Here is a 25,497-nt window from a genome sequence, read left to right as displayed (position 1 = left end):
TGGAGATAAGAAAGGAAAATTAGATGATGAGAAGTTGATTTAATTTTCACAACATTATTTACATTCCACATAAATTTTGACTTTGAATTGGGTTTAGTAAAATAATTATTTTGGTGTATTAGGCAGCCCAGATATTCTTTGCAGAAATTGAATAAACCTCGAAATATTACTGTAAACCATTAATGAGAACAAAAAAAATTCAAGAAAATACTGCAAAATCTCATTTGAGCTAATTTGGAGTCTCCAGAACATTTTGATTTAAATTAATAACACAAATTTGCTGTGTATCAAGAGAATTGTTGCCTAATGGAATTTCAGTTTACCTTTTTATTTTGGTAAGAGCAAATATTTCTGAAAATAACTCCAACTAACCTTACGAAGGTTACTAATCTCGAGTCTGTTGAGTTGTTAATCGATGCACAAGCATCTTCACCCATTATTATGTATTATGGAGTGATCAAAAATAGAAGCTACAGCATGTATAACTTTCGCTGCATAATTGCTCATCCTTTTTTTCTCCATCATCAGTTTACATTTGAAACGAGAGCAAATTGTAAAAATAAATAATTATTGAGGCATTCAAAGTTGCTTTCGCTGGAGGTGTACTTGCACTCAGTCTCCAATTCCACCAAATTATATGACATACAGTCACGTGAAAAAGTAAGTACACACCATGTAAAGTTTTGACTTTTTCAACATATTTCAACATACAGCGATTTGATCTTCATTTCAACAATATTGATGGATAAAGGTGATATAATATAACAAATATCATGAAACATTTACATTTTGTAGTCCATTGTGTAATTTAAATAAACATAAATGCAAATTTCGCATGTGGAAAAAGTAAGTACACCCTTGGCTCTAATAGGTGGTATTGCCCCCTTTGGCAGAAACAACCTCAAGTAGGCGTTTCTTTTGACTGTCTACGAGTCTCTGACATCGACTGGGATAAATTTTTGCCCACTCCTCCATGCAGAATTATTTCAGCTGTGCGATGTTTGAGGCGTTTCTTGCATGCACAGCTCGTTTCAAATCCCCCCACATCTCGATGGGATTTAGATCTGGGCTTTGACTTCCCATTCCAGAACCCTCCATTTCTTTCTTTTCAGCCATTCCTTGGTGGATTTACTGGTATGTTTTGGGTCATTGTCATGTTGCAAGGTCCACCTTCGGTTGAGCTTCAACTTTCCGACAGATGGCCTCACATTATCCTCAAGCACCCTCTGGTGCAATGAAGAATTCATAGTGGATTCTATGATGGGGTGCTGCCCAGGCCCTGATGCAGCAAAGCTGCCCCAAACCATAATATTTCCACCACCATGCTTTACAGTTGGTATCAGATTCTTGTGGTCAAATGCTGTCTTTGGTTTTCACCAAACATGTCGTCTGGTACTGTGGCCAAATAGCTCTACCGTTGACTCATCTGTCCAGAGCACATTGTTCCAAAAGTGCTGGTCTTTGCCGAGGTGTTCATTGGCAAACTTTAGTCTTGCCCTGATGTTCTTTCTGGACAGCAAAGGTTTCCTCCTGGCACACCTCCCATGTAGATCAAATTTGTGCAGCCTCTTTCTAATAGTAGACTCATGCACTTTGACATCAACAGTGGCAAGAGCTACCTGTAGGTCCCGTGATGACATTCTGGGGTTCTTAGAGACTTCTTTCAGCATCTTGCGGTCTGCTCTTGGGCTGAACTTGCTGGGGCGGCCTGGCCTGAACAAGTTGGCAGTTGTTTGGAATCTTCTCCACTTGAAGATGATCTTCTGGACAGTGAAATGATTGATTTCAAATTGTTTGGAGATCTTTTTAAATCCCTTCCCAGACTCGTAGGCATCTATTACCTTCTTTCTGAAGGCCTCAGAGAGCTCTTTTTATCTAGGCACGGTGACGCCGCACACTTTAACAACAAAGAGCAAACCAAACGAAATGTCTGAGGTTTAAATAAGACAGGTTCCTCCAAGATCCTCTCTAACGATGTTCTAATCATTTGCACCTGAGCTGGTGCACCTGATTCTAATTTTAGGTATTTGAAGTAGTGATAAACGTAGGGGTGTACTTACTTTTTGCACATGCGAAATTTGCATTTATGTTTATTTAAATTATACAATGGACTACAAAATGTAAATGTTTCATGATATTTGTTATATTATATCACCTTTATCTCTCAATATTGTTGAAATGAAGATCAAATAGCTGTATGTTGAAATATGTTGAAAAAGTCAAAACTTTACATGGGGTGTACTTACTTTTTCACGTGACTGTATGTGTTGATCATGTTGCTGACATGCCTAGGCTAACCCCCGCTCTAGCAGGGAAAATGGCCTTTAAAATGCATGTTGTATGTTGCTGCTGAATTCTATCCCAAAGCTGTTTTTAAAAGCCAAATAGACCTTTGAGCCAATGCCATTACTAGACTCTCATTTTGTATGTTTCACAGTAGCTCAAAGTCAGCTGCTCGATGAGTGATGAAGGAAAGTGATGTTTGAGCAACGCTGGAAGATTGGCTTACCCCACGAATAGAGGAGCATCATTTTTGTAAATATTAATCATAAATAAAACGATTTAGAGATGATTCATGTCAACACAAATCATAATTATTGCATTGACTGATGGAATATTTTGTATTTGCCATAATTAAGTCTGAGAAGCATTTTGGCAATTCCCAAAGTTGTCTGAGAAGAAAATCTTCCATTTTTATTGACCAAACAATGTGACATTACACACAAACAACGATTAGGAATGTTTGAACAAATTACACCTACTTTTATTTTTAAGCATGCAACTTTGAAATCTTGCTTTTACAGTACAGTTGCACAGCAATCAAGCCACGATGACATCACATATCTTACATCAGATCCTGGTGAACCTAAGTGCCCTCGAGTACCGGAAGAACCTTGTGAGCCCTGTGAAAGAGTTCCACAAAAAGCATTATCGAATAGAAATCAGCAATTAGAAAGAACACACACTGCTGTATCCAATTTTATATTTCATGGAAAATACAAAAACAAAATTACTTCAGGAAAATATTATCTTGGAGTAAGACCCGTCTTTCCTGTGTCACTAAACTTTACTGTGCACTTGGAAAAAATGGCAACTCACTTGTTCAATTAAAAAGGCTAGCATCAATTTTAAAAGAATGGAATAAAAAAAAAGTATTTTAAAAGAATAGACTAAAACAAACAAAAACTAGAACGGCACTCAGTAGAGCGCATACTCCCGCCGTGGGTTTAGTTGGAATAATACGTTTTGTTTAACATCCCCTCTCCCCAAAACAATAAATGAAAAAGAAAGTAAGCCCTAACTGTCAGAATTTATTTTGATATATCTCGGAATTAGAGGAGAAAAACATCATTTAAGAATAAGAATAAAAGCTCTAATGCAGTAAAATAGAAAAAATCTTTCCCAAAAAAATTTCCAAAAAAAATTCCTGGATCCGGAATAATATCCTGAGCTTCACCAGAAACTAATCAATTCTTCCTTATCCCAAGGGCAATCATCCCACCAACTTTCATCCAAATCCGTTCAGAACTTTTCCAGATATCTTGTTCACAAACACACGAACACACGAACATACGAACACACACACACACGGACGGACACGATCGAATGCGTTACTCCCTGGCGGGAGTAATAAACCTGAAAATCGCAGAGCCAGAACCAGAATTATTTATTTGGTCTGGGAAGCCCATGCGAGGTTTCTTCTTCTTCAGCCTCTCACAACCCTGGGTGAATATGCGATCTTTGAAAAAAAAGTTGGAATTTTGCCAAATCTGTTTTATTCGTTTGTTAATATACCTCAGCCATTGACAAATCTGGAACGAAGTCTTTATAAGTTCATCAAATACTGACACCGCGAATGACATTCGCTGAGCTAAATGTTATCTCTTCTGAGGTAAAAAAAGCAAACAAAAAAAAAACACTTTTAAAGCATTATACATATCAAACGATACATTTTATGAAACGGGGAAACCTAATACACACTTTGGTGGTTTTAAAATGACAGAATATAACTTTATTAGAAAAAAAAAAAGAACATTGAAGACGATGCTGCAAAAACAAATACACCGCTCTAACGCATAACCACGAGTTTAAACTACATTTACAACAAATATGAAAATTATTTTCATATCACAATGTTAAATATAGAATATATAGAAGATAATGTAAAAAAAAAATGAGCCTTGTCTTCCAATGGTAAAAAAAATCCTTCAAAAAATTCCTGGATCGGGAATAATATCCTGAGCTTTACCAAAAACTAATCAATTCTTCCTTATCCAAAGGGCAATCATCCCACCAACTTTCATCCAAATCCGTTCAGAACTTTTCCAGATATCATGTTCACAAACACACGAACACACACATGCACACCAGTGAATGCATTACTCCCTGGCGGGAGTAAAAATTGGTCACACACAAACATACACACACACACACACACACACACACACACACGTATATGTACAGGCAGTCCCTGGGTTACGAACGCCCGACGAACAGCCGCCTGTACTTACATACTGACCTCCGCAAAGCTTATTATTTAAAAAAAAAAATTTTTTTTTTTTTTTTGTATGCAAGGCTTAGCAGTTATTTGTATTGAGCCTGGTGTTGGCTTAGCAGTTAGGGTGCCAGCTTGGGATCCAAGGATCCTGGGTTCGAATCCCGGTTGATCACGGAATTAACGCCGTGGGGGTTGACTCAGCCTGTCATCCTTCTGAGGTCGGCAAATTTTGTACCAGTTTACTGGTAATTCCCTGTGTGTCGCAAGAGGCAACTATCAGGGTTGGCGGCAGGAAGGGCATCCGGCCATAAAACATTGCTTCAAAAATGGGACCAAGGTGCCAGAAAAAGGCCAACCTCCGCTCTGCGGGGAAAAATGGCCTCGAAAGGAGGTTTTCATGCAAGATCGAGGCTCATGAAAGAGCTAACATTAATCACACAAAAAGTCAAACTGACACATAAAACACAAAATAAGGGGAGCGGTAGACAAGATGGGGAGAGAGGGGGAAGGACACAAACACAACATATGAGAGCAGGGACATCGAGAACAATCTTATATTCACAAACATACCAACGGGGAGAGGGTCTAGACCTAGACCTAGAGGGACAACCACGAGTCACGTGAACAGGGAAAAAGATGGAAGGCAAGGAGATGAGTTACATACAATGGTTTGTACTAACGAACAGGCGGACTATTTTGCGCGACGCTCAAAACACTGCGCGTTTTCAGCGGTTCGTCGGCCCGAGGGAGAACACCACGCCGTTGTTGCCATTTTAAGTTGGATCGCGTAAACACTGTTGTGTGCGTTGTGTTTTGACTTAAAATTTTCGTGTGTTTACCCTCGTAATCATGGCTCCAAAGCGTAAATCTGATGCAAGTGATGGTGATGCATCGAAGAAAAAGAAAACGATCACGATTGAAACGAAAGTGGAAATAATAAAGCGATCGGAGAGGTGAAACGCCAACAAACATTGGAAAAGCGTTAGGCTACAGTCGGTCAACGATCGGGACAATTATAAAAGACAAAGGGAGAGTAATGGAGCATGTAAAAGACTTTGTCCCAATGAAAGCGACAATTATCACTAAGCAAGGCAGTTGTTTCATTATCGAAATGGAAAGGCTATTGGTAATTTGGTTGGAGGATCAAAATCAGCGTCATATACCTTTAATCATTATCTTTTCTTTTCTATCTAAACAGTTTAAGAAATGTTTCTTTAATGTTTTTTATACCTATAGATGTTTTAGGTAAAATATATACTATATACGAAGACAAACATTAGACTAATTGACGCTGGATGTGAACCGTATCTAACTGTTCCGACTTACATACAAATTCGACTTACAGACAGACTTAAAAACGGAACTCGTTCGAAACCCGGGGACTGCCTGTATACACACACACACACACACACACACACACACACACACACACACACACACACACACACACACACACACACACACACACAGATGAATACATTGAGAAATGGTAGCACACCGTTCCACCTTCTGAACCTGAAACAGGCATATGGAGATAACATCCAACAACACACACACAAACACACACACGTGTGACCCAATTTTTCAATATAATTATGTTTTAAAAATATTTTCAAGCAGGCATGAGCTGAGTTCACAACCAAAGCACACAGCCAGCTTGCCAGCACACATGCTTCCTCGACACCACTCAGGGAACCCAAAAATAAGAGGGGCAGCAACATGGTGCTCTTCTGGAAGTAAATGAGCAGGGAAATGCTTGCACATTCATGAACATAATCCATACTATAATCCATACTAAGAGCAAAGGTATGTTTAACAAATGCAAATGTCTTTCTGGAATAAGATATCTGTGACAGGAAAATATAAATTTTCATTCGTTAAAAGGCAAACATGATGGGAAACAAAACAAAACTAACTGCAGATTATAATCAGCCACCTACACTTTAATCACAAATGATCAGAATGGAAAACAACATAATTATACACCCTTCAAAGTCAACCCCAAAGAATGAAATTGTAGGGAAATCCCATGGACGCCAGATTGGTTCCGAGATTGGTTCCGCCAGATTGGTTTCTTGGTTATGACTAACTTCCCTGAAAATGTCTGCTGCTCTTCTTCTGCTCCGATCGGATCATCTGATCATGTCCTTGTTAAAGTGGACATCTCTCTGACCATCCTCAGGGAGCCTGCTCAGCGTCGACGAGTCTGGCATTTCACTCAGGCCAACTGGCACGGTCTTCAAGCAGCCATCAATCATCTGGACTGGTCTCCCATCTCTACCACCTCTGACATCAACTCATCCTGGGAATTCTTCCAAAGTAAATTGCTCTCTCTCATGCACAGATTTATCCCATCTCGTCTTCAGTTGTCATACCCTTCCTCCCGTCCATGGTACACGGAATCTTGTGGTGAGGCTGTTGCCCAGAAACAACTTGCCTTCGTCTCCTGGAAAGCAAATCCAACGGAAGGAAATCTCATTTCCTTTCACAAAGCCCGAAACAAGTGTGTGTCCACCCTCAGGAGAGCCAGGAAACAATATCTCTCCGTTCTCAAGACCGAACTCTCTTATCTGTCTCCCTCTTCCAAATCCTGGTGGCGTCTGGTCAAATCCGTTTCTGGTGTTTGTTCCCCCTCCATCCCCTCCCTTACCTCAAACGGCTATACAGCTGACTCCGCACGTGAAAAAGCTGAATGCCTCAACTCTGTGTTTGCCTCTAAATCTTGTGTCCCAAACCCATCCCTCTCTGTACCCACCATACCCAGTCGTACCCTGCTGCTCCTGGACTCCGTGTCCTTTCCTCCTGACAAGGTGGAAAAGTTTCTGTCAACCCTCGACTCTGATTCTGCAACTGGACCCGACGGCATCAGCCCACGGGTCCTAAAATCCTGCTCTGCTGCTCTATCTCACCCTCTCGCTGTTCTCTTCACCCTCTCTTTTGCTCAAGGTCAACTGCCATCTGCTTGGAAATCAGCCAACATCACCGCTTTGCACAAAAAAGGTGCAAAAACAGATCCTAGCAACTACAGACCAATCAGCCTTCTCCCAATTATCAGCAAAGTCATGGAATCCATCATTGCTTCTGATATGAAATCTTTCCTCTTCTCCAATGGCTTGATCTCTGATCATCAATTTGGTTTCAGACCAGGTCACTCTACTCTGGACATGCTGCTTCTGCTGTCTCAACAATGGATGGAGGTCCTCAATGCCAAACAGGAAATTAGAGCTGTCTCCCTCGACATATCACGTGCCTTCGACACGGTCTGGCACCCCGCTCTGCTCACCAAACTCTCCTCCTTTGGTATCCATGGAAATCTCCACGCATGGCTGGCGGACTTCCTCTCTAGTCGTCGTCAACGTGTGGCCCTGAATGGGTTTCTCTCATCTCCTCTTCCTGTTCAGGCTGGAGTTCCCCAAGGCAGTGTTCTGGGCCCCGTGCTTTTTCTGGTCTTCATCAATGATCTCTCTGACTCTCTCGAAAATCCTCTCTATCTCTTTGCTGATGACTCCACTCTCTGCCGCTCCATTCCTCTTCCCTCAGATCGGCAGTCTGCTGCCTCCTCACTCTCTGAAGACCTGGACAAAATCACAGACTGGTCAAACAAGTGGAACATGTCTTTCAATCCTGACAAATCTCACACTCTTACTATGTCTCTCCGAAAAGATCGACTGGACAACCCTCCCATCTACTTTCTCAACAATCCTCTCCAAGAAGTTCTGTCGCTCAAGATTTTGGGTCTCACTATCTGCCATGATCTTTCTTGGGAAAACCACATTTCCAAGCTGGCCTCCAAAGCCAGTCGCCGACTGGGCATCCTCCGTCGTGCGAAGTCCTTCCTCGGCACACCTGAGCTCCTCACCACATACAAGGCTTTCATCCGCAGCTCAATGGAATACTGTTCTCCCCTATGGGCCGGTGCTCCTGCCTCACACCTAGCTCGGCTTCACGCTGTTGAAACCAAAGCTTTCAGAATTATTGGAATCTCCCGCGATGAAGCTATCTCTGAGGGCCTTTCACTCACTCACCGCAGGCAGGTAGGTGGTCTTTCTGTCTTCTACCGACTCCTCTCCGGCCTTGCACCCCCAGCTCTCTCTGTGCTCTGTCCCCCAAATATTCCTACAGGTCGCACAAGATCTGCCAGCAACCCTCTGATGGTTAAACTGCCGAAATCTCGGCTCTCCGCTCACCTTCACTCTTTCATTCCTCTTTTCTCCCGCCTCTGGAACAAACTCCCTCACTCCCTTCAATCCCACTCCTCCCTCCAGGTCTTTAAAACAGCTGTTCACCACCATCTCTTATCTTCCCCCATCCAAAACCTTGATCTTTTCTACCCCCGCTAATTCACCCCAGATCCACCTTGTTTGAAATTCCAACTTCTTTCCTGGAAGTCCTGGCAGTGTCCATATGTTTTATACCTCTCCCACTGCCCCCTTCCCACGCCCCCCCCCCCCCCCCAAAGCCCTCGCCCTCTCTCAGATCTCTCGATGTCTCCATGTCTCTCGGTCCCTGCTCTCAAATGTTGTGTTTGTGTCCTTCCCCCTCTCTCCCCATCTTGTCTACCGCTCCCTATGTTATATGTTTTATGTGTCGGTTTGTCTTGCTGTGTGATTAATGTTCGCTCTTTCACGAGCCTCGATATTGTATACAAAAAAAAAAAAAAAAAAAAAAAAAAAAAGAACAACTCGGGTTCCATCCCAGCAAACATAAAGCTACACTTGCATATGCAAATTGTGTTACGTGGACTTTATAACCTTAATCATTTAGTGTAACAGTGTGACAACAACTTTTCAGTTTTAGCTTGAACTCAGTCTCTCTTGGCAACACTTGAGAAGTTTTCCATATTACATAGTACCATAAGTGATAGTATCCTTGATAGGTAAATAACTTACAGTTAAGCCGAGAGCTCCATTGCTGCCTTGGTCACCACGTTCACCCTGGATAGCATAAAACAGAAACAATGAATGAGACAGTTCATCATTTAAGTAAAGTCAAAATCTACATGCAAGACTGCAGAACATCACATGTGGACAACAACTCTCTCTAAAATCAACACACATGATTATATAAAGTGTATTTCATTCATAAATAGATCTCCAGAAGAAGGTTATTTCAATACCACATGAATATCTTTTTATGTTTGGAAGAATATCAAATGAACAAGCATTCTGAGTATTGCGCTGCAATACATGTCCCCTCCCGGGAGTCTGTCTTCCGGAAAACTGTTGGGGAAATTACCAATGGTTATTTACCCACAAGTTCTGAATCGTTCCCAATCGCTAATTACCTCAGGACGGGCTCACCTGTGATTCGCACTCGGGACTTCGATTTATACACCTTGCAGACAGGTCAGCAGAAGCACGAGAAAATAAGTTGTTGATAAAGAACCTTTCGAGTCGCTAAATATCAGTAATTTATTATATTTTCCGGTTCACGATCAATGATCGATGTGAATATATATGTTGCTCGGCTGGGTTCTGCCCCTCCTGAAAGCGTGCGCTGTGTCACGCTGTTGACGTTCACGAGACAAGGCTGAGGGTGCGCGGTGCGGCTTGAGGAGAACTCTAGAATAAACAAGAGATATCCATTTTTTATTTTTTTTCGTTTAATTAACGATATCTGCCAAACCACATGCCCTATCGCAAATTCCAAAAAGACATTTTAGTAGATTGACATGCTGAACAGATCTGTCAAGTTGCCCCTCGATTGGATCAAAAATGACGGAGGAGCTCGGTTTTAAACGTTCATGCTTAAAAACGTCATAACTCTGAAACCATGTGATGCATGACGTCATGCTCGCTGACTTTTTTGTTCGTCATGGGTATGCGATTCTGCCTGCAAAGTTTGGCCTCGATCTGTTCAGCCGTTGCAGAGAAAAAGGGGTTTTCGTGTTTTCACGAAAAACAATATGGCGGCCGAACCACGTGACCTGTGACGTCATAATTACCATTAAAATATTCGACAGACCGAGGCCCCCCTACAGTGAAAATTTGATCTCAATCGGTCCTATTATTGCAGAGAAAATCTTTTTTAAAGGAAATTAAAACTTGAAATGGCACTGAGTTTGTGTTTCAGAATTATCAGAATTCCCAAAGTTCAAACTGCCATAACTTTGTCAAAAATGATCGAAACGTCGTGAACTTCGAAAGTGATCTGGAAGTTATCATGAGGAAACCATGTGCCAAGTTTGAAATCATTAGCATTAAGAGTATAGAAAAAAAGTCCGGAAAACTGTTCTTTGCGTATGTTGAAAAAGTCAAAACTTTACATGGGGTGGACTTACTTTTTCACGTGACATATATATATATATATATATATATATATATATATATATATATATATATATATATATATATATACATACACACATACATACATACATACATACATATTGTTGCGGATATGGGATTTGCATCCATCCATATCCGCTTGTAAATATTCCCCTATTTCCTCAATACTTCCCAACTATCCCCAATCCCCCATTCCCTAGTCCCATTTTCTGTAAACAACACTCTGTAGACCCGACCTCCCCCTATTTCCCCCATTAAATGTCGTGCCCAGGTTCACCGCATCTCATGTAAGACAACTATAGGACATCTTGCTAGTTATTCTTAGTCTATGTCAGTTAAGGACTCGTTTCCATTAATTCTGACCCTTCGTTGCACCAGAATGTGATTGTATGGCACCGTTAGGAAGTTTAGGACCTCCCAATACCTCCCCGCAGCTCTTCCTCACGGTTCAGCAACAACAACAACAACAACAGCAACGGCGGCGGCGTGCACAGGGAGTGCGCGGCCTCACTCCGGCTTGGTTGGTAGGGGGTGTTGGGAGGGCATGAGGCCTTCCCAGCGAGCCGCCATCGAACATGTGCTCGACGGGGTTACCAAATAGGGGCTCCTTGTCAGCTCCTCGTCAAGGGCGGAGCCCGGTAACCCCCGCACCCAATGGAAGCGGCGGACCGGTCCCATCTGGGGCGGAGCCAACCAGCCGAGGGCGTGTCACTCCCCGCTGAGCATGCGCAGGAAGAGGGAGGTGACGTCAGATGCGCGCTGAGCTTGGAGAAAGAAAGACGCCACCTCCGAGCGCTGTGAGGCCTCCCTGCATCTCTTGGACCGTGCTTGATCCTGTCCCCGAGCCAAGGTGCACCTTGTGCTATCGAACTACCTGTCCTTCCCTGCCATCAATCCCTGTGTAAGTCAGCCTTGTTCCGTTTGTCTGCGGTCTGTCTGGGATAAGATAAGACTGTAACTAAGTGCCTATCTCTTCTGTGCCTTTACCTCACTACCTAGTAATCTACCCCTTTTCTCCCCCACTGTAATTATATCCTCCTCCGGAGGTCTTGAGAACTGTACCCCTTGCGTCGTTTCATCTATCCCAGTCGTTGTGTCCTTTCCATCATTGATTTAGCATAGCGCGATTTGGTCAACGTTTGGGTGGAATCGGGGTCTAGTCGGGGAATAACTGTTAGGTCGCGGTAATACACCACCGCTCGGTCGAAATAACATCTAACCGCGATCCGTAACAATATATATATACACACACATACATACATATACATACATACTATACATACATGCATACATACGTATATATACTGAAACGCAAAATAAACTTACCACTTGTTTGAAATGTAATAAAATTGTAACAGTTCAAAATAAAACAAACCAACAATTGCTATTTGAAACATTGGCATTTTATTGATGACATGTCAAGTTTTTGACCAAGATACACCATCTCATCAGTTTGTTCTACAGTACAGAACAGCACAGGGTGCAATGTCAGTCCCCTTTCAATAGCGTGTGTGGCCACCATTGTTTTGGATACAGGCAGTGCATCGTCGGCATACACTGCCTACCAGTCTTTGGATGGATTGCTGCTGGATTCTGTCCCACTCAGTCCTCAATGTCTGAAGCAGCTCTGCCCGTGTCCTGGCCCTGCCAACTACACCTCTCCCAAGCTCATCCCACAGGTGCTCTATGGGATTCAGGTCAGGGGAGAGCGCAGGCCACTGCATGGTGTTGATGTTCTCGCCTTGGAGAAATGCAGTGGTAAAGCGAGCAGCATGGGGACGAGAGTTGTCATGCTGAAAGGTTCTCAGTTCTGGGTGGTCTAGCAGGAATGGCAGCAGATGAGGTCAGAGGATGTTATCCACATACCGCTGGGCGTTAAGATTCCCATCCACAACCACCAGTGGCATCCTGTACCGGCCTGATATGGCGGCCCACACCATCACACTTGGGCCACCCCACCTGTTGGCTTGACGCACGCAACAATCGGCATATCGCTCGCCAGTTCTTCTCCAGACACGCTCATGCCCATCAGGACTGTCCACACAGAACCTTGACTCATCGCTGAAAGCGACCTCGTTCCACTGCGCCAAGGTCCACCGCTGATGCTGCTGGCACCATCTCTGTCAGTTGCGGCGATGGGCAGCCGTCATCACGAGGCCTCTGTATGGTCTTCTGGCAGTCAGACCATAGTCATGCAGTCGTCTTCGTGCAGTATCATTGGAGATCTGTGGGTTTGCACGCCCCGGAGTTTCTGCCGCAGTGCGGGGTGCTGGACGGAATCTATCCCGCAGGTGACTTCGGACCATCTGCCTGTCCTGCCTTGCAGTGGTGACTCTTGGCCTCCCTGATCGAGGTCTGTCATCTGCAGAGTTGTGGAGGGTGTCTCTGTCCACCAGGGCCGATATCGTCTGGTGTGAACAGCCAAGGCGACGTGCCACCTCACGGTAGCTCAGTCCGCATTGCAGCATGCCCAGGGCATGCTGCCGTTGATCCCTTGACAATCGTGGCATGTTGATTGAAATGCCCATTTTGCACTGGCCTTTTTAAAGCCAATATCAAGACATCACGTGCAGCTCATTAAAATCATCCCGTACCCCTTGGCTAATCACTGACAGTCAAAACGGCTGTTCAACAGCTGTGCTATGAAGTGACCATTGAAGGTTCAAGTGACCATCTGTGACCGTTTTGTCTGACAGTGAGGACACTATTGTCCACAAATAAGTTCACACATTTACTACACGCAGTGTTATTGTTGATATTTAAAGGTTTCAAAGGTGGTAAGTTTCTTTTGCGTTTCAGTATACATATATATATATATATATATATATATATATATATATATATATATATATATATATATATATATATATATATATATATATATATACATATATATATATACATATATATATATACATATATATATATATATATATATATATATATATATCTATATATATATAAATATATATTTATATATATATATATCTATATATATATAAATATATATATATATATATATATATATATATATATATATATATATATATATATATATATATATATATATATTGTTGTGGATATGAGGATTGTGTTTTTTTTATTGTGTTTTTTTATTGTATAGTAAATTGTTGTAAAATATCGCCCTCCTTGCTCCAGTTATGTATAAAGGTCAAAGTGCGTCCCGTAATTAGTTCATAAACACCACACGTTAGCCAATCATAGATTTCCCCCCTTGTTCAATAGTTATATCCTTATTATGTGTATTAGGGTAAGGCCTTGTCTTCCATTAACTTAATACTCCATTGCACCGAATTCAAATAGATAGATCCCCTTTCATTCCCATTCCCAAAACTTCTACTGCCAACTGCAATTGCCGCCATTACGGCGTGGTCAGCTCGGGGAAGAAGGGCGTGCCCGCCCATCGTCATCAAGGGTGGAGTCAGAGGGCCTGTGCCCACCAATCAGGGCTGAAGCGAGCTCACCGAGGGGCGTGTCCTGAAGGCCGGCGGCTTGATCGCCCGGGGCGTAATATAAGCGCGCGCGGACACCGTTGCAAGAGAGAGAGAGAGAGAAGAGAGAGAGAAGGTTCGAGAGAGAGAAAGAGAGAAGGTTCGAGAGAGAAGGTTCGAGAGAGAAGGTTCGAGGTCAATTACAAGAGTTGCACGAGAAGTCAATTATAAGAGTTGCGCCAAAGGTCTATTACAAGAGTTGCGCCAAAGAGAGGTGAATGACAAGAGTTGCGCAAAAGGTACCAAGACAGAGTTGTGCAAAAAGGGTCCAAGAAAGAGTTGCGCCAGAGATGGCAGACGCGTCCTGAGGTGAGCCACAGAAGCAGCTTTGGCTCCACCAGCAGCGTTGACTCCACCAGGCAGCTTCAACCCGTTACCCCGCGGGAACCAGATAGCGGTGGCATCGGTGGCCGTCGAGGTCCAGCCGACTTCCCTTGTGGGATCAAACCCGAACCATCTGCCCCAGCTGAACCTTCCCATTCCTCCTTGCAGCATCCATTCCTGCCATTCCATCCTTCTTGTGTACGTGAGTTTGTTTTGTTTGTCTTGTCCCAGGGTTAAATAAGCTTGTATAGTTAAGCTAGTATTTTCACTGTGTCACCTGCTTTTTCCATTTTCCCTGTATATAACATTGACTGCTCTTTTTGCTTAGTGTGTGTAAATAATAAATCCTGTTACTCTTCTGTACGTCTTCTTCTTCCTCTTTACATTCGGTCGCTTTAGAGGTTTCCAAATTGAATACCTGTGGCGCGATTTTGGCCAACGTCCAGGAATCGGGTTAGTCGGGGTAACTGTTCGGAGCCGCCGCGCCATCCGCTCGGCAAAACAACATCTTATCCGCGGTCCGTAACAATATATATATATATATATATATATATATATATACTGTATATACATACATACATATATATGTATACATACATACATATATATATATATACATACATAACACATACATATATATACATATAACATACATATATATAACATACATCTTACTAGAATTCAGCAAATGTCTGTCCATCTGTTCGAAGGTACCACAAAAACGGCTCAACCGATCGCAAAGATATTTTGGGTGGGTAATCCTGGGATCTCCAGGAGTAAAATAGGCTATTTAGTTTTCCCAATTTCAGCTTTGGTCTCCAGTATTCTCAGGTTTGGACTCCGGCATAACATTCACGTTTGCATAACGTCCATTGTGACGATGTTCTCATTGTGACGATGTATGTTTTCACGGTAGTGTTTGACGTGATGGTGTGAACGTAATTTCGTAATGTTTTTCGTTTCGTAATCCTTTAATGAACGTTTAATGTTTAATGAACGTTTAATGCCCTTCGATGTCCGGAGTACCCTCGTCCCTCGACACAAGGGGAAAGGTGACCCTCTGGAGTGTGGCTCGTACCGAGCGATAAAATTATTGGAGCATGGAATGAAGGTATTGGAAAGGGTGTTGTAGAGGAGGATAAGGAAGAAGGTTCAAGATCGACGAAATGCAGTTTGGATTTATGCCAGGAAGAGGAACAACAGACACTCTCTTTATTGTGATGCAGTTGCAGGAGAAGTACATGGAGAAGAGGAAGAAGTTGTTTCTTGGGTTTGTTGATCTGGAGAAAGCATTCGAAAGGGTTCCACGCGAAGTATTGACATGGGCATTGAGGAAGTTAGGAGTGGAGGAATGGTTGATCAGAGTAGTGATGGCAATGTACAAAAGAGCGCACAGCTGTAAGGACGAAGGACGGGAACAGTGGTGAGTTTGAGGTGAAGGTGGGAGTGCATCAGGGGTCGGTACTAAGTCCACTACTATTTGTAGCTGTGATGGAGGTGCTGGCTCAGAACGTAAAGGAGGGTTTACCGTGGGAGTTGTTGTATGCAGATGATCTGGTGTTGATTGCAGAAAGTAAGGATGGACTGAAGGAAAAGATGAACAAGTGGAAGGAATGTATGGAGACAAAAGGTCTGAAGGTGAATATCGGAAAGACGAAGGTGATGGCAAGTGGTAAAGCATGTGGTGAGGTAGAAAGAACTGGGAAGTGGTCATGTGCTGTGTGCAGGAAGGGTGTCGGAGTGAACTCCATTCAATGTACAATGTGCGCTGAGTGGGTTCATCAAAAATGTAGTGGTTTGAGAGGGTCATTAACCAGTGTGGCAGCTACATTCAAGTGTAAGGTGTGCACAGAGGGAGCTGCAGATGGAGGAAATGTTGAGTTGGTCTTGGAGACGAAGTGAAGCTGGAAGGTGTGAAAACATTTTGCTACCTCGGAGACATGCTGAATGGAGAAGGGGGTTCAGACTCGGCAACGGTTGCTTGAGTGAGATGTGCATGGAAGAAGTTTCGCGAACTGAGTGGCGTGCTAATGAGGGGAGTGTCGTTGAAGCTGAAGGGAAGGTGTATGCTGCATGTGTGAGAAGTGTTATGATTTATGGGAGCGAGACATGGGTAATGAACGTAGAGCAGCAACGAAGGCTGGAAAGGGTGGAAATGCGAATCGTTCGGTGGATGTGAGGAGTATCGTTGAGAGAGAGGAAGACAAATGATGAATTGCAAAAGATGATGGGAATAGAGCCTGTGATTGATGCTGTGAAGAGGAACAGGTTGAGATGGTTTGGTCATGTGTTGAGGAAGGATGAAAATGACTGGTTGAGAAGAGTGATGGAAATGAATGTAGAAGGAAGTAGAGGATGGGGAAGACCGAGAAAGACTTGGCTAAAGATGGTGGAAGAAGAAATGCGGGCAAGGGGGTTAACAAGGAGAGATGCAGAAAATAGGGCAAAATGGAGAAGATTGTCATGGGGACGGCAAGGCTAACCCCCGCTCTAGCAGGGAAAATGGCCTTAAAATGCATGTTGTTGTTGTTGATGTCCGGGGCCGCACACGCACTACACTGGACGGGCCAGCGTGTACCTTGCCCTTCACCGTCAGGCTCGGGTAAACCGCTCAGCCCCATTCATGATGGGGACTGGGGCTTGAGACAGTATCCTTCATTAAAAGTATAATAAACGCTGTCTCCATCGATCTTGCCAAGGCCGTAACAGCCGTAACGTTTAATCTCTACATGAGAGAATTCCACATAGCTATTTGGGCGGTGAATACGCTAACAGATCACTGTCTCCATCGATCTTGCCAAGGCCGTAACAGCTATCGGCTCAAAATCCTTTTAACTGTTGATTTGGTACAGTTACACGTATCGGGAATTTGGTACACGTATCGGGAGTACATATGACATAGCGATTGTGAACACTATTATCGATCACGATTCACGATCATCACGATCATAGTGTATCGATCACGATTTGAAACACGATGGAATAATATTTACCGATATGAACAGTGATGTGGCTTTTATTGACATTCTAAAGATACTGTTTAGATTTTGATGATTTGTGTGTGATATGATTCAACGGATGTTTATATGAATCGTTTAATATATAAAAAACCTTAAATTTCTGATATTTTGCCTTTTCATTTGTGCTTCCCAATTGGAGCCCCGCCCATAGGGCGGGTACCGTTGCTAGTATATATATATAGATGTATGTATATATATGTGTATGTATGTATGTATGCACATATATATATATATATATATATATATATACATATATACGTATATATATATATATATATATATATATATATATATATATATATATATATATATATATATATATATATATATATATATTATTATTATAATAGGCTACGGTGCTTCTGTCTGTCTGTCTGTCTGTCTGTCTGTCCGGGGGTGTGGCTTACGCCGTTTACAGAGTAGCTCCACCCATTCTTGGAGATGCTTCATGTAAACAAATATCCACCATTTTATTACCTCAAATAGCTTTGAGGCCTGTTTAGTTAGGCCCGTGCTGTCTTTCTCTCTCACACAGGTTTATTTCAACTCAAATTCGATATATTATTTCATTTTTAACAGTCGCTAACATAGTTTTAGACTCGGTTGAAAAAAAATGGAAAGAAAATCCCATGAAAGTTTCCGTTTATAGAACGAAATGAATTCTCAAAGGCCTGTAAAATAAAGCCCATTCATTGAGTCACCCTCACGATTTTATCTCGAATTCACCATCTGATTAAATTTTTATCGATGGTTTTCGACTCGGTGTCAGAAATAATTGAGAACATTCACGCACACACGGGAAAATGCAGAGATATATTTTTTAAAATCGCGCTACGATGATACACGAAAATACACCGCCGAAAATAACAGTCGGGTAAAATGTCGACCTATATTTAAAATTCGCTTTTTCTTTTCCGTTAAGATATATTACTTTTACTTTTGATGACAGTCATCACAAAAACGACATATATTTCTTCGTTCTTATTTCATTCAACATTATTATCCGGAAGTAAAATATGTTTCAGGAAATTACCGAGAGATATTTATTCGTTTTTTTTTTATTAGTTATGTGCGGATACACTTTAAATAGGTTTATTTGAAATCTTTAATTTTCACAATGTAATTTACTTGCCATTTGTCATTTGATGATTACGAGACACTTCCTCTTGAGGATTGTGACAATTCATGCGTTGCGTGGAAACTTCCATTTCCAAAATGAATGCGACGGTCGATGAAGAACGCAGACCTTAACTGGATGCAGCAAGAAAACGAATGAGACGGGTGAACGAGTCCGTCGACGAACCTCAATGCAGACTTTTTTTTGTTTGTTTTTGTATACAGAATCGAGGCTCGTGAAAGCGCTGACATTTATCACACAAACAAATCAAACAGACAAACAAAATATATAAAAAGAGGGAGTGGTAGACAAGATGGGGAGAGAAGGGGAAGCACACAAACACAACATTTGAGAGCAGGGACATCGGGAGATGTGTGGGAGGGAGAGGGCATGGGGGGAGGAGGCGTGGGAAGGGGGGGGGGGGGGTGGGAGAAGTATAAAACACAAGGGCACCAAGGACTTCCAGGAAAGAAGTTGGTATTTCAAAAAAGTGGAATTGGGGTGAAATTAGCAGGGGTAGAAAAGATCAAGGTTTTGGATGGGGGAAGATAAGAGATGGTGGTGAACAGCTGTTTTAAAGACCTGTAGGGAGTAGTGGGATTGAAGAGAGTGAGGGAGTTTGTTCCAGAGGTGGGAGAAAAGAGGAATGAAGGAGTGAAGGTGAGCAGAGAGTCTTGATTTTGGCAGTTTAACCATAAGAGGGTTGCAGGCAGATCTTGTGCGACCTGTAGGATATTTGGGGGACAGAGCCCAGAGAGAGCTGGGGGGCAAGGCCATAGAGGAGTCGATAGAAGACGGAAAGACCACCAACCTGCCTGCCGTGAGTGAGTGAAAGGCCCTCGGAGTTATCTTCATCGCAGGAGATTCCAATGATTCTGAACGCTTTGGTTCAACAGCGTGAAGACGAGCTAGGAGCAGTACTCCTTTGAGCTGCGGATGAAAGCCTTGTATGTGGTGAGGAGCTCAGGTGTGCCAAGGAAGGACTTCACACGACGGAGGATGCCCAGTCGGCGACTGGCTTTGGAGGCCAGATTTGAAATGTGGTTTTCCCAGGAAAGATCATGGCAGATAGTGAGACCCAAAAGCTTGAGTGACAGAACTTCTTGGAGAGGATTATTCAGAAAGTGGATGGGAGGGTTGTCCAGTCGGTCTTTTCGGAGAGACATCGTAAGAGTGTGAGATTTGTCAGGATTGAAAGACATGTTCAGAGTTCAGAGTTCAGAGAGTCAGAGAGATCATTGATGAAGACGAGAAAAAGCACAGGGCCCAGAACACTGCCTTGGGGAACTCCAGCCTAAACAGGAAGAGGAGATGAGAGCAACCCATTCAGGGCCACACGTTGACTACGACTAGAGAGGAAGTCCGCCAGCCATGCGTGGAGATTTCCATGGATACCAAAGGAGGAGAGTTTGGTGAGCAGAGCGGGGTGCCAGACCGTATCGAAGGCACCTGATATGTCAAGTGAGACAGCTCTAATTTCCTGTTTGGCATTGAGGACCTCCATCCATTGTTGAGAAAGCAGAAGCAGCATGTCCAGAGTAGAGTGACCTGGTCTGAAACCAAATTGATGATCAGAGATCAAGCCATTGGAGAAGAGGAAAGATTTCATATCCGAAGCAATGATGGATTCCATGTCTTTGCTGATAATTGGTAGAAGGCTGATTGGTCTGTAGTTGCTAGGATCTGTTTTTGCACCTTTTTTGTGCAAAGCGGTGATGTTGGCTGATTTCCAAGCAGATGGCAGATGACCTTGAGCAAAAGAGAGGGTGAAGATAACAGAGAGAGGGAGTGAAAGAGCGGAAAAGAACAGGATTTTAGGACCCGTGGGCTGATGACGTCAGGTCCAGTTGCAGAATCAGAGTCGAGGGTTGACAGAAACTTTTCCACCTTGTCAGGAGGAAAGGGCACAGAGTCCAGGAGCAGCTGGGTATGACTGGGTATGGTGGGTACAGAGAAGGATGGGTTTGGGACACAAGATTTAGAGGCAAACACAGAGTTGAGGCATTCAGCTTTTTCACGTGCGGAGTCAGCTGTGTAGCCGTTTGAGGTGAGGGAGGGGATGGAGGGGGAACAAACACCAGAAACAGATTTCACCAGACGCCACCATGATTTGGAAGAGGGAGACAGATAAGAGAGTTCAGTCTTGAGAACGGAGAGATATTTTTTCCTGGCTCTCCTGAGGGTAGACACACACTTGTTTCGGGCTTTGTGAAAGGAAATGAGATTTCCTTCCGTTGGATTTGCTTTCCAGGAGATGAAGGCAAGTTGTTTCTGGGCAACAGCCTCACCACAAAATTCCATGTACCATGGACGGGAGTAAGGGTATGACAACAGAAGATGAGATGGGATAAATCTGTGCATGAGAGAGAGCAATTTACTTTGGAATAATTCCCAGGATGAGTTGATGTCAGAGGCGGTAGAGATGGGAGACCAGTCCAGATGATTGATGGCTGCTTGAAGACCCTGCCAGTTGGCCTGAGTGAAATGCCAGACTCGTCGACGCTGAGGAGGCTCTCTGAGAATGGTCAGAGAGATGTCCACTTTACCAAGCATATGATCAGATGAGCCGATTGGAGCAGAAGAAGAGCAGCAGACATTTTCAGGGAAGTTCGTCATAACCAAGTCCAGAAGAGAAGATGCTCCTTTGACTGAGATCCGGGTCAGGAAATTGACAGATTGTGTCAGTCCCAGTGAGTCGCAGAAGTCCTTTGCTGAGGAACCATGGCTGGTGAGAGAGGTACCCACACCCAGCCAACTGGCATGGTGACAATTGAAATCACCACATATGAGGAAGAATGAGTTGGGATGGGTAGATAGAAGTTGGTCCATATTATCAGACAGCGAGATGTAGATGGAGTCATCACTGTTTGGTGGACGGTACGTCGGTACAACACACATATGAACAAAAGGTGGGAGTGAAGGGGAAGCCGTAGCCAGAGGTATTCCTGGGGGTGAGGTGGAGAGAGGGCAGTGCAGGGCGAGAGAGGAAGAGAGTTTTTGATAAAGATAGCAACCCCACCTCCAGGACGAGGCTCAGGTCTATCATACCGGAGGAGGGAGTAACCTGGGAGAGATACCAAGGAATCAGAGACATCATGAAGGAGGAAAGTTTCTGTTAAGCAGTTCACATCTGGTTTGTCAGAAGCAACCTGTATGGAGAGATCAGTCAAGTTTGAGCGAAGGCCCCGGATGTTTGAGGTCCATACCGTTAATGAAGAGGAAGGGGGAGCATCGGATACAGAACAGGGGGGGGGGGGGGGGGAGGTTAAGATGTGGAAGAGGAGGAAAAGGTAGGAAGAGCTGTTGAAGGTGTGTCAGAGATTTCAGAATAGCTTGGAGAAAGGGAAGGATGGGGCGGACAAAAGGTTTGATGGTGATTCGGTGAGGCACAGTGAGGTGTTATTTGAGGAGGGGGAAGAGCAAGGCAGAAGGTTGGGGGAGATGAAGGAGAGAGTTGGAAGGGGGAAGAAGCGGGGAGGACGCTTTGAGGAGGAGGGGTGAGAGGGGAGTCTTGGAGTGGAGGGGCGAGGGAGAGTCTAGGAGGGGAGGAGTGTGGGGGGAGTTTAGGAGGGAAGGGGCAAGGGGGGAGATTTGAAAGGGATGGGTGATGGGAAGGATTTGGAGGGGAGGGGCAAGGGGGAAGATTTGAAAGGGATGGGTGATGGGGAAGATTTGGAGGGGAGGGGCAAGGGGCAAGATTTGAAAGAGATGGGTGATGTGGAAGATTTGGAGGGGAGGGGGCATTGGGGTAGATTTGGAGGGGAGGGGTGATGGGGAAGTTTTGGAAGGGAGGGGTGATGGGGAAGTTTTGGAGGGGAGGGGTGACTGGGAAGATTTGGAGGGGAGGGGTGAGATTGGATTTTAGAAAGTGTATGATTAATGGGAAACGAACATTTGTTGCAAAATTAGTTTCTTGTGACCTTCGAGTCAAAAATACTTTTGAGGATGCTGGAGGAGGGGTGGAGTGCAGGAGAGTTTAGGGAATGGAGGAAAGAGGAACTGTAAGAGATCAAATTTTTTTTTGGAATGAATAGATTTGGTGAGCAAGTCGAAAGCATCCTTTTATAGAAGAAGAAGAAAAAGATGTTATAATATACGACAGAATACAGTACTTCAGGGGAAAGTTTAAACATTTTTAAATCGAGCAGTGAAAACTATCTGGGGAAATGGAAAATGGAAATGTGGGTGAAACACGTGATCGAAGAACGAACGAACAAATAAGAACAACGAATAAACGAATAAGAACAACGAATAAGAACAGAGAAGGGGAATTTTTTTTTTTTTTTTTTGAGTTGAGATTTTAAACAATGAAGTATGGGGTGAAAGACTGGGACAAAAACAGAGAACGAAAGTAATTGCAGCACAATCGACGGACCGCTGAGAGAAAAACAAAGCCTCAAGGTAGAATACGGTAGCCTACAAGGCCTCAAAAGACGCGACACAAATTAACCGACGATTTTGTATACAGGTATGAAAAATTAACACCGAGAATCCTCCGAAGGACACACTATAGGTACACACACCGAAAGATAAGTACAGTTTCGACAAAAATACAATTGTGAAAAATTACTTAACTTCGAAAGCGTGAGCGCATGGACAGCTTCGAAAAGACGTGACTTCGCCGACAAAGATCTCGCGAGATCTCGAGCAATCATTAACAACTTACAACTTACAGCTGTTCTATAGTAATGTAAGTAAATTAAGCCTTGAAAGTTGATGCAAACAATTCCTACAGGTGTCCCAACCTCTGCTGATTACTTGATTACAAACCCCATGTCTGTATAAAAGCAGTATTGGAACAGACTGTTATTACACCCTCTGAAGCATTATTTGGACAACATTGCACTGCAGGAAGTAGTATATTGGAAAATGGAGGAAACTCTGACAGGAAGAGGTCTGGCAGACCCAAAGCCACAACAGAATCAGAAGACAAGTTTTTGAGAGTCAACAGCTTGCGTGATAGGCGGCTCACAGAACAACAGCTTCAAGCACAGTTTAACACTGGTCGAAGTAAGCAAGTCTCAGTTTCAACTGGGAAGAGAAGACTTCGAGCTGCAGGTTTGACAGGTCGAGTGGCAGTAAGAAAGCCATTGCTAAGATGGCAAAATAAGAAAAAGAGGCTTGCCTGGTCCATGAAGCACCGCCAGTGGACGACTGAAGACTGGCAGAAGGTCTTATGGACCGATGAATCAAAATTTAAAATCTTTGGTTCATCACGCAGGGTTTTTGTACGCCGTCGAGTAGGCAAAAGGATGGTTCCTCAGTGTGTGACACCAACTGTCAAACATGGAGGAGGAAGTGTGATGGTCTGGGGCTCTTTTCCTGGATACAGAGTCAGCGACTTGCACAGAGTGACTGGCACCCTGAACCAAAAGGGCTACTGCAGCATTTTGCAGCACCATGCAATACCCTCTGGTATACGCCTAGTTGGTTAGGGGTTCATCCTACAGCAAGATAATGACCGTAAACACACCTCCAGGTTATGTCAAAACTACCTTTGAGGAAAAGAACAAGACGGTGGGCTTCAAATCATGGAATGGCCAGCACAGTCTCCAGACTTAAACCCCATCAAGCTGGTTTGGGATGAACTGGACAGCAGGGTGAAAGCAAAGCAACCTTCAAGAGCAACACATTTGTGGGAACTTCTGCAACAGTGTTGGGAAGAACTTCCCGAACAATATTTGATTTCCATTGTAGTTGTTTGTTGGTAACAATTGGTGTGGTTTCACCATTGATCTTTGACATACAGAATAACACATCTTTCTGCTGTGACTCCTCTCGGGGCTCGGAGGTACACCGTGACCGGGGTTTGGGGAGGAGCACGTAACAATTTATATATATATATATATATATATATATATGTCAGGTCGCAGATTTGTTATTGTTTAATGTTCTGTTATAGACGTCGGTTGACTAATATGTTATGATTTAAATGTTGTTTAAAAATGCTATTTCATAAGTTAATAAAGGGTTTTTCGCTTTGTTATAGGTTAAAATGAGAAAGTACTCGATGCATTCGTGCTGGACAAATGGCTCCATTGTATACGTGTGCCCTTTCGAGGCTAGATAAGTCCGGTCGTAAAATCACCCTTCGATCCGCAGACGGCGCCTCGAGCCGCGGGCAGGAGAACGCTTATGTGCGCGTGGAATGTGTAGCTTCATGTAGGATGCTCGGACCGCAGACATATAACCTTTGATAAACGGCCAAAACATTAATTATATTTCGTATAATCACCGCGGCGCTTGAGTTACAATAAATATGCTTTGAATTTATGTTTAAATGAGAAATGTGAACTGAAGGTGCTCTTAACACCTGGGACTCATCAGAACAAACCTCATTTACTTTAAGGTCTTATCGGAACCAAGAATGCAATTCTCCTTTCAGTGAGTTACCTTTTCTGTCACCTCGGAGCCCTGAAAACACATCTGGTCCGGATCCTAACGGTGCGTGCTGCACTCCCCCAAGATGAAAGAACGGATGACGGTGGGGGCTAGGGATAACGGTGGGAGGAACTCTCGTAGTTCCTTTGTTCTCTCGGAGATTTTCTGATAAACGTGTCCCTATTTAAGCGGACTGTGAATCAATGCATTTTCGGGAAGGCTAGACGTGGCATGAAGCTGGTTCGTGCTGTAGACGTCTCAGTCTCCTCCAGATCTGTATAAGTGGTATTTTAATAAAGTTTCGTCATTCTCAATCTCAAACTGTTGGTGAACTTCTGTTACGATCGCTGACGAGTTG

The 25,497-nt window shown here is 43.4% G+C and overlaps 1 protein-coding gene across 1 annotated transcript in view; it reads right to left on the bottom strand.

The window, feature by feature from the left end:
• LOC137431809 (uncharacterized) overlaps positions 1-25,497 on the bottom strand; it is a 228,562-nt gene that overhangs the window by 95,976 nt on the left and 107,089 nt on the right. The window contains exons 14-15 of the mRNA XM_068123527.2: positions 9,388-9,432; positions 2,850-2,903 (exon numbers count right to left, since the gene is read on the bottom strand). Coding sequence (XP_067979628.2) covers positions 2,850-2,903; positions 9,388-9,432 — 99 coding nt within the window. The remainder of the gene's footprint in view (positions 1-2,849; positions 2,904-9,387; positions 9,433-25,497) is intronic.

The sequence above is a fragment of the Myxine glutinosa genome, chromosome 7 (assembly GCF_964187855.1).
Source record: "Myxine glutinosa chromosome 7, kmMyxGlut1.1, whole genome shotgun sequence".
NCBI lineage: Eukaryota > Metazoa > Chordata > Myxini > Myxiniformes > Myxinidae > Myxine > Myxine glutinosa.
This window is presented reverse-complemented; position numbering and strand designations above follow the sequence as displayed.